Below are 10,401 nucleotides of genomic sequence, written 5' to 3'. Positions count from 1 at the left end.
GGGGGGGGGGGGGGTTGTTGTTTTGTTTATTTCTTGTGTTAAGTTTCTTAGAAAACAGGCAAACTAGTTATCATAAAGTAAAGTAAAGAGGCATCAGCAGCTCCACAGCCACTGCTGATGCATATACTCATCTCATGCAGTCAGAAAAAGCTAAGTTGTCCAATATCCCCCTTTCACTGAACGATAAGCTACCCTTTATTAATTTACACTTGCTGGTGGGATTAGCATGAGCACAAGGGCAGTTACTATGGAGCAGTTAACACAAGGTAATCTGACATGATCTATTCCAGAATAAGAAGTTTGTCTGTAGTCTCAGATTCATAATGACAATGTTGCAAGGTCTTTATATCAACCTACATTCACTGCCATGGAAAAAGTGTATATATATTATTAGGGCCTGGTTTAAATCGCAGTCCCAGCTCACTAGTGGTCCAATTGTGGCAGGGGCCACCATTTTTCATCCAGATCATGCCTCCTTCCCCTCCCCACCAATGCCCCCTGATTGGTGGAGGGAGCAGGTTCAGGACCATCTGGATGGCTGAGCCTGGCTCCAGTATCTAGCAGGAAGGGGAAGGGGGGAAGAATACTGCAAATCTCCCCATGGGGCACAGAGCCCCTTCACTGGATGGGGCAGAAGGAACCCACCTGGCTACTGGAGGGGTGGTGGGAAGAGGACTTACCTTGCAGCACACCCAGCTCCTGGCAGACCCCAGCCTGGCCAAACTTGCTGGCAGTGGCTTGCCAGCACCCGCAACCAACAAAGAGTTGCGAGGCAGGCAAAGGGTCTGGAGCGTGGATGGTATCGCTCACATGCTGCTGCCCATGAGACTCGCTCACCGCTACCCCCACTCTGTATGCAGGTACCCTGCTGAGGCAGCGCTGATCACTTCCCTCCCACTGTCCACCTGGCCCCACCCAGCAATGCACCACTGCTGCTGCTGGCTGGGGCGGAGAGGAACTGGGCACTATACAGTGCTGCAGATGCCGCCCCGGCTCCATCTCGTTGCAATAAAATGCCAGAATATGGCCCAGCAAGTGGCTGTATTGTGGAATTGCATTGCAAATAGTAGCTTTTTTGTAGAAGAAAAAAAAAAAAAAATCACTTAAATCTTGCGATTTTCACAAAAAAATGCAAAATTCTGATTTAAACCAAACAGTATATATAATGGATATACGGTTTTTAAAATCTTATCAGGTAAACATCTTTTCCCCCCCAATAATCCATATTTATGACTGTTTGGGGCAATAAATCTTTCAGTACCAAACTGGAAGCAGAAAAATAGGAAATTTACTTCCAATCCTACATGCTATTCAGGAATTTTCAACCTTTTTTTTTTTTAAACAAGTGTACCCCTTCCGTCTCAGTTGCAGCTCATGTACCCCTTTATTTTTTTTCTTCTTTTCAAAGGGCGGGGGGGCAGATAGAGGCCCTGTGGTGATGGAGGGAGTGGGGCAGGGACAGGCACTGCTCAGCTGGGGCGAGGTGTGGGATGAAGCCGCAAGCTGCTTGTCCAGGGGATGCATGGTGGGCAGATCGAGGCCCCATTGTGTCCCTGGATCTGTGCGTGTGCAGAAGATAGGCTGCCACTGCAGGCAAGGGAAGGGGGATAGATCAAGGCCCCAGCAGTGGGGGAGGGAGTGAGGCAGCGCAGGGCAGCTCCCACCGCTATGTGCACCCTGGGAGAGCATGGGGGGGCCTGTGACCCCAGATCTATGCAAGGGGTGCAGGCAAACTGCTACTGCGGGCTGGGCCCTTCCCAGCGGGGGGCTGGGCTGGGCTAGGCTGGGCTGTGCTGTGGTCGGGGTGGGCAATAGCAGCACTGGCAGGTGCTGCCCAGCTGGGGCAGGGCAGGGAACAGGACCAAGTTACAGTTTGTCCAGGGGGCCGCTTGGGCCCCCAGATCTGTGCACAGGGAAGGGTGGGCTGCTGCTGCTGCAGGCTGGGGCAGTGCTGGCTCTTCCAGGTGGGGGATCTCAGTCAGGGCTGCGCTTGGGGTGGGTGGCAGAGCTGGGAGGGAGGGTTGGCAGGGAAGCTGCAGCCACCCCAAAATTCACCATAGCTCCCTCCCAGCACCACCACCAAATGCAGTGAGCACAGCCCAGCCCAGCCCCCTGCCAGAAAGAGCCCAAATGCAGCCCTCGGCCCCAGCCCACAGCAGCAGCCTGCCCTCCCCCAGGTAGATCTGGGGGGCAGCCCCCCCATGCCCTCCTGGGTGTGCATAGCAGCAGGAGCTGCCCCCTCAGACAAACCACAACTCTGTACCGTGCCCCACTCTGCCCACGCTGGGCAGCACCTGCCCAGCCCCTTTCCCTCCCTCACCCTCACATCCCTTCCCTATCCCCCACAACAGACTTACCAGCCTGACACCACTCTCCACGCTGCAGGGCTGCATATTGGAATTGGACTGGTATAGGCCAATACGACTCATTAAAAATCAGCCATCAGCATCAGCCCAAAAAATCTCTATTGGTGCACCCCTAATATACACTGCAATGGTCTTCAAATAATTATTTAGTGTTAACCAGTTACTGAACCAATTAACCAGTAATTGAACTAATTATATCCTTTTAAAAGTCATTCCTTCCCAACAGATAAGGAACAGTAGTCAGGTTTATAAATGATGCTTTGCATTAATTACAGGGAATTCTCTCAAAGTTTTCAGTTTTACAGCAATGCTTTAACTTTCACTTGAGTCATAGAAGCCTTAAAAGAACAAAGCAAGCTTCAAGGTATGTTGGTGTGGCTTTGGGTGCAAGTAAAAACAAACAAAAAGCCAAAACAAAAATACCCAACAACCAACCCTGATATTTCCTGAAAGTTCTGTAATAAAATCAGAAATATATATTTTAACTGGAACAGCAAAAAAGTTATAAACGTCACAAATTCCTGAAAAAAAGTTGACAGACATGAAAGACCCAATAATTCAAGAACACAACTCAGAACTTCTGAGTTTTTACCTTATCCAAAGTATCAACATGGATTTAGAAGCCTAGCTTTAAGCAGCTTTCTTTGAATCCCTGATCTTATTTGTTCTGTTTCCTTCACCACATTTCGCATATAATTTAAGCGCTACAGTGGGGGCCAATCTTTCTGGTAGGTGTACAACAAAATTAGCCCCACCCAAGTCCCTCTCCCCTAACTAATTGGTTGCACTGCTTTCTGCTTCCTGCCCTGTGCACCCTCCCTAATCTAATGCTGTTTTTAGGTCAGCATTAGATCAGGGACCTATCTACCACTGTGTTGCCCGTCCCCTCCTCAATCTGCCATGTGCAACACACAGAGGCTGCCACTTGTGGCACCCATGTCACAAGCTGGCCTCCCAACTTGCATTATGGGTAGCTGCAGATAAATATTTTTAAAGCACTCTAAAGATGAAGTAGTAACGTAGTTTACAGCACATCCTAATTTACTTCCACAAATACTTGTGTAAGATCTCTGTCAGTCTCAAAAAACCCACAAGTGTAAATTTAAAAAAAACCAATAAAACAAAACCACCCCAAACACTTACCAGGACAAGACATGTGTCTACCAATGAAAATGTGCCAGAACGTCCAATACCTGCACTACAGTGAATTACGGCAGGTCCATGTTCAGGATTCAATGACCCAGATTCTCTAACTTTAAACAAAAAGTTGAGGAATGAAGCTGGGGACTCGGGGACTCCAAAATCTGGCCACGTAGTATAATGAAAGTGAGTTATCATCCTGGACTCACCACTCTGAAAATGAAAAAATAGTAAAATTATACAGAAGAAGGCTCTTTTCACGGTTGCCTAACTGTTCTCCTGTGACTCATCTACTTCTACAGGCCTGGAGTTACTCGGCATTTCTATAAATCTTTCAGTTTGGTACAGACATTTTTATCAGATTGTTAGATATTTGCATCCTTAGATCCTAACCAACACCAGGAAGTTAGTATCCAATGTGGCAGTCATAAATTTATTTGCTTTTCTGTTTCAAGAGACAGTGAAGACAGCTACTGAAATCTCCAAGCCCCAACCTCTTCTGGTTTAGTTTAGTTTTTTTCTCTAAAAATAACTCTTTTTTCCTACCTTTCATAATTCAACTGATAGTAGCAACAGCATGAGTATAGACAAGGCCACAGGCTGCTGCCACCATTTTAAGCACCTTGCTAAATACTTCTGCTCACACTACATGCAAGCAACATTGTAGTTAAAATTCTAGCAGCTGCTGGGATCTTTAAATTTTATTTACTTTGAGGCAGCTTGATCATGGATGCTTATGAGACTAGGATACTTCCTTGATTTCATTGAGATCTCTCAATATCAGTTTGCTTTGTTTTGGTTTTTTAAACCATCTGATACACTCAAGTTTACTTAGTTTTATCAACATCTTATTTAACAGAACAATTTTTGGTACATCTACCTAATCTCTATAAAGTAAATAGTAAAAATAAGATTTAACAAACAAATGTATTGGTCCATAGAAGCTAAAGTCATTTTCATCTTCCAGTCACTAGGAAAAGAAATCTGCAAAATGGAAAGAGAACATACAAATATTTGTCTATTGGTCAGTTACTTATGAGTGGCTATGAAGGGCTGATCTACAAAAAGTTGCTGGTTAAAAACAGCCATTCAGGTCACATTTGTCATTCCTCAATAGTTGCTACAAGTGTACTGAAGTTCTGTCCAGTTACTGCCTTGTCTTTTGTCCTTGGTTAATATCCAGCTCTAGCTCTCAAAAGGAAAAATATATATATGTTTAATGATTCATCTTTGTCCCTATGGTTTAGATGAGGGGTGAGCAAAGTCCAGCCCATAAGCAGGATCAGGCAAACTCCATTTCCCAGGAGCCCCTGCCCACGTAACTGCAGCTGGTTTCCATGGAGACCCCAGGAGCAGCAGGGTCATGACAGTATAGGGCCAGGGTTTCCATGGAAATGGGCCCCAGCAGTGTTGGCAGGGTGTGCAGCTGCTCAAGGGCTGGGATCTCGTAGCGGTTACAGCGTGGTCCAGAGCTGCAATCTACTGCCCACACGCCTCAGGCAGGGGCATGCAGGCAGCAGATCGTGGCTCTGCCCTGGCTAGACTATACTGTCACCACTGCAAAATCCCAGCCCTAGAGCACCTCCCCACCCTACCAGTACAGCTGGGGACCATCTCCATGGAAACCCCAGCCTCATGATGTCACAGCACCACCTACTGGGGTCTCCATGGTAACTGCCGGCAGATGCAGGCAAGGGCAGCTGGAAATAGAGTCTGGCTGTCCACCGGATCTGCCATGTTGCTCATCCTGGTGTAAATCCATCTTGACGTGTACAGGGAATATATTTTGTTGTTTCAAAGGGACTAGTGATATTGTCATATTCAGGGCAAAAGACAATCCAGGGCCCCAGGCCAGCAACAACGTGCCCAAGTCTTGCTTTGCTCACGGAAAGTCTCACTGAAGGCTGGCCAATGAACTGGCAAGACACAAGCCTTAAATTCTTCTTTCACACATGGCATCCAATCCCTAAATATGCATTTGATAAACAACATTAGTCTTACACTACTATGATTTAGCAGCCTGCAGTAAACATTCCCTTCGTGGAAACACAGTAAGATTCTCTTTATGACTGCCTGAAGCACAGTTTTAAACCAGATTTTGTGCATTACACCCACCATTTTCTATTTATACCATGTTTACCCAAACAATGAACACTATTACTTTTCTATACAATTAAAAAATAGGATGTGCAGCATTCTTTAAAAAAAAGGATAAAAATCAGCACATTTAAATTGGACAATTCAGTGAGTAACATAGATCTAATCCTGAAAGAACCTGAAGGTTTAAGGATTGGGCCTCAAGGGCATTGAACAGTTACACAATGATAATGCAGAGGTGAAAAGGAATTCAGTGGGATAAACTGAGCCATAAAACAGAAAACCTGAAACAATGCCACCAGATAATCATGTTAGGAGTTCTGCTTGTCCATATAATACTCTGCCAAATGATCTGTTAAGTTCAGGCTGACATTAAGAGAGGACTACACATTCTTCACAAAAGTTTTACTGGAGCTACCCCTACAACAGTGATTAAAATTAACCAGAAAAAGTTTGGTGTTAAAATCTTAATTTAGTATTACCACCTGCAATCTACAACCACAGAAGGCAAATGAAGCCAAATGCTTCATTTTGGCTTAGCTAAAACTTGAGTGCTTGGACACAAAAAATATGGTTGCAAGGTAATTCTTTTCTAGGGTTATTTAAAAACAAACATACAAAGGAAAAAAGTGGATCAGGTTCAGTCATATTGATCTACACTGCTAATGGGGCTGGAACATCTAATCCATGAGGAGACAGCAATAACAGATTAACAGTGTGACAGCAATGATAAAAACCAGCAGTGGAAGGAATGAAAGTACATCTTACTGCTGGGTTTTTAAGACATCTGAAAAACAGAAGAACAGAATGGCGTCTCTTCCACTCCCCTTTCCTTCCTTCCCTTCCCTTCCCACTACATCTCAACTCTTTCCCCTTCCTCCTCAGCGGCTCAGTTTCCACATTCCTGAGTTCCTAATTCCAGTCTTCTGCCACCCACACTTCTCATTAATTTTAGTCTTTCCCACTCCTCAGACTCTTTAGTCAGACACTCCCAACTTCCTCTCCACTAGTACCCGTCCGTCATCCTTCCGGCCCCCCACATCTCCTGCCCCAATCTAGTTCTTTCCTAGCTCTTGGCCCTCTGTGTGAGTAGGGCTATTATTTTTTTCCAGGTTGTCTGAATGCCAGCAGCAGGAGCACTGTGAGCACAACAGCTCCTTCCTGCTCTCAGTCCTGGTGCTTACACTACAGCAGCCCACAGCAGTTGGAAAGACTAATTAACCCCCTCTACACTTCACAGGTATTACACAATTAACTGGTTAATTACACAATGACCTTAAGACCAGATACACATGCCAAGTACTGTTACATAATAAAAAGCTCCAACAGCTATAAAGTTGCTATCAAGCTTTAATTTGCACATGTAGCAGGGTCTCCTCTGCAGCTGGGAACTCCGTACAAGCCCTGGAGAGCGCAGCTGCAGAAATCACCAAGGCTCAGGGGTACACAACACCCCCCCCACACACACACACGCACAGAGAGGGCTCCTGGCTCAGGCTGCGCTTCAGAGGCAAGTGGAACCAGGAACACCAGCAGTTGCACAGCTGTCAGTCCTGGTTGTGTATGGGTCCTGCAGCTGGAAGCCTCCTTAGCAAAGTGGGCTTCTAGCCATGGGAGTCTGCTTCTTGCCAGTGCAGAACTGGGCTCCCCCTGCGCCAGCAATAAAGCATGATTGGCTCTAACGCACAATCCCATAATTTCATCTCCTGCCGAAGCTGTGGCATGGCAGAAGGCGTGATTGTGTGGATCATGCATTGGATCCAATCATGCCTTTACCTGCACGTGTTAGAGGGAGCCTTAGAAACATGAATAGCATAGACACAGTCTTTAGGGAATTTAGCTGATGAACTGTGAACTAACTCCATGCATGTGCACAGCTGGTCCTTAACTTGGCCAAATTAGGATGTTTTCACAGGGTCAAAAGGCACATCCCTGCCATAAACACCAAGCTCCATGCCAGATTTCAAACCTTTACTTCAAGAACTGGCAGCACTAAAATTTCTCAATGGAACAATTAAGAATTTTTAACACAGTAAAGATAGAAGATTAGGAAAAAGAAGCCTGTGAAATGGCTGAATTCTGCAGAAGTTTCCCTAAATAATTCAGCGTGAAGCAGTCAGAAGCAACCTGAACCCGACTACCCAACATGGAAAGTTTCAGTTTAAACAATTTCAAAAAGGCAGATGAAAGCAAAATTCTAGAATGGGAAGTATTAGTCAACTTTAACATAGGTATAAAAACCAGGAAGACGGGGGATAGAGGATACAGTTAAAGTACTGGTGGAAAGGAAGTATCAGATTTCTGTATTCCAGTATTCCAAAAAACAACACATGCAGGCAAAAAATGAATAAGTTGTGTAATCTTTTTTTTTTTGTTTTTTTTTTTTAAAGATAACATCAAACTCTCTCTTCTCCAAATCTTATTGTAAAACACTAGCCACAAAGGCAAATGCAAACATTTACGTGGAACAAAACAGATAAGTTGTCAAGTGTCACGATTCAAACTTGCGCAAGGATTATATTCGTTTGCTCTCTACAAAACCCAGGCACATCCAGAAGTTTTCACTTCTCCAGCAATATAGTACTATGAAATAGGCCCCTTGTTAGAATCCTCCAAAGATGTGCACTGTTACAGTACCAGAAGCAAAACAATTCTACTTTTCACTGTTCTTATGGAAATACAAGGTTAAGGTAGTGGATTTTTGGCAGCTTGTGCCAGAAGGTAAGCCTCACCTCCTTTGAGTGCCACTCCAATCCCATTCCCCTGCCTGATAAGCTCTTCTGCTTTCTGCCCCATCTGCTATTGTGTTCCTTGTTCCTTCCCAATCTACCACATGCCACTCATGGCATGCATACTGCAGGTGGCCACTCCTGTGTTTAGGTACGAACTTCAGAGTGTAAATCTTGTTCTTGGGCATCTTTTACACACTTAAGATCTAGACCATGTTTCTTAGTAAATGTATTATGTTGGACTATCAACTAACTGACAAAATCTTGCGTAAAATGTACTAATTTACGTGTGCCATAATATTCCTGCAAAACCTCATATTTGCATTTTGTAGTATTACTGTTGAGATTAAGTAATTTAACAGAGTATAGTATGTTACACTGGCAGCCTATTTTAAGAAAACAAACAAACAAACAAACTTCCAGAGTTTATCAGCTGTTCTGTAAAACCTCAGTGGTTACAGGCAGTAATTAATTTCTACAATTAACATACTTTAAAAAAAAAAAAAACCATTGTGAAGAAATAGAAACAGAATGTATGTAGAATATTCATGTCAGTAACTGTACCTGCTAGAGCCTTTTAAAAAGCACAGAGGCATTTACATCTCAAACTCATTTTACTGATTTATTCTATGCTTCAAAATTTAACTAAGATGATGACAGAACCCAAGATATTAACATTTTCTTGTTTTGCCTTTGTCCAGTGATCCACGGAATAATATGCCAATATTCATAACACTGATAAGCAATTTGTGGAGCTTTCAAATTAGCATACTTTCTATTCGTCTCAAGGATCTCTTAATGGCTACCATAGAGACGGTTAACATTAACCAGAAATGTCAACATTTTGCTGAAGAAATATTGTTTGACAACCTTCAATTCCAAGTTAGGGATGTAAATACTGATTAAAGTACCAGTTTAAACTCCCCTAATGTGATCAGCAGGGATCCTGGTTTTCCCGTTTCCCACAGAAAAAAGAGAAAACGACGGATTTCCCATTTTTAATCAAGGAAAACATGGATTTTCCCTTTTAGAAGAGAAACCCATGGATTTCCCCCTTTTGCAAAGAGCTCTGCAGGCTGGCAGAATTCCAGCCTCCACAAGCTGTTTGCAAAAGGGGTGGGGAAAACCTCAACCCTGCCTGTAGGGGAAGGGAGAGGGGAAGGGCAGGGCCTGACACCCACACTTACCTGCAGCAAGAAGAGTGAGCTCTAAGTAGGGCTTGAGGGGCAGGCAGGTTTGCAGTCAGCCAAGCACTCTGGCCAGGATGGGGTTTGCAGCCTCTTTGCTCCCCACCAGAGTGCTCAGCTGGCTGGAAACCACTGCTGCTCCTGGCTGGCTGCAAACCTCCCCACTCCCTCAACCCACAGCCAGCTTGGGCACTCTGGCTGGGAGTGGGGGTTTGCAAATGCTGTGCTCCCCACCCTGCTGCGCCCCCCCCAGGCTCTCCAGAGTGCAGCATGTGCAACTGGCATGGCAGGACACAGCGGGGCCACGCACAAAAGCTGCCTGCCACTGCAAGCTCTGTGGTGCCCTGGCCACACTTCCTCTGTGTGCATGGGGGCAGTGCACATTTGCCCTACCCCCATGCCCCACAGATCTGGGGGGCACAGGTCTCCCTTGCCCCCCAGGAGTGCACATTGCCACTGAGAGCTCGCCCAGCCCAAGCCTGCAGCAGGCAGCAGCAGGGGGAGCCAGCTCGTGCTCCAACTGTAGCAGCCACTGCCTTCCACTGGGGGCAGGGGGCTGCGGACCCAGGTCCCTGGCCCCATAACCCTGGCAGCTGGGGGGGGGCATTTAATTTTAACCATGGATTTTGGTATTTGTAAATCAGAGAATTTGCAATTTTTTTATGAGAGAATTTGTGATTTTTTAATCATGGAAAACCAGCATCCCTGGTGATCAGTTAAATGGTTAACTGATAACATGCTTTTATCAGGGCACCTGTACTCACTCATTCTCCACCAGGTGGCAGCGGCGAGGCAGTGAAGGGAAAGCCCCTCACACACCACTGGCACACTGCTACCCAGCCATGACTGCAAGTTGCTCGGGGGGGGGGGGGGGGGGGGGGG

The 10,401-nt window shown here is 45.5% G+C and overlaps 1 protein-coding gene across 3 annotated transcripts in view; it reads right to left on the bottom strand.

The window, feature by feature from the left end:
• The window catches only part of PTPN2 (protein tyrosine phosphatase, non-receptor type 2), a 67,681-nt gene that overhangs the window by 24,936 nt on the left and 32,344 nt on the right, over positions 1 to 10,401 (bottom strand). For all 3 annotated transcript variants that reach the window (XM_019524994.1, XM_019524979.1, XM_019524987.1), the window contains one exon: positions 3,510 to 3,719. In XM_019524994.1, the coding sequence (XP_019380539.1) occupies positions 3,510 to 3,719 (210 nt within the window). The remainder of the gene's footprint in view (positions 1 to 3,509; positions 3,720 to 10,401) is intronic.

The sequence above is a fragment of the Gavialis gangeticus genome, unplaced genomic scaffold (assembly GCF_001723915.1).
Source record: "Gavialis gangeticus isolate Ggan-Ray unplaced genomic scaffold, GavGan_comp1, whole genome shotgun sequence".
In the NCBI taxonomy this organism is placed as follows: Eukaryota; Metazoa; Chordata; order Crocodylia; family Gavialidae; genus Gavialis; species Gavialis gangeticus.
The sequence above is the reverse complement of the archived record's forward strand: the minus strand, read 5'-3'. Positions and strand labels throughout refer to the sequence as shown.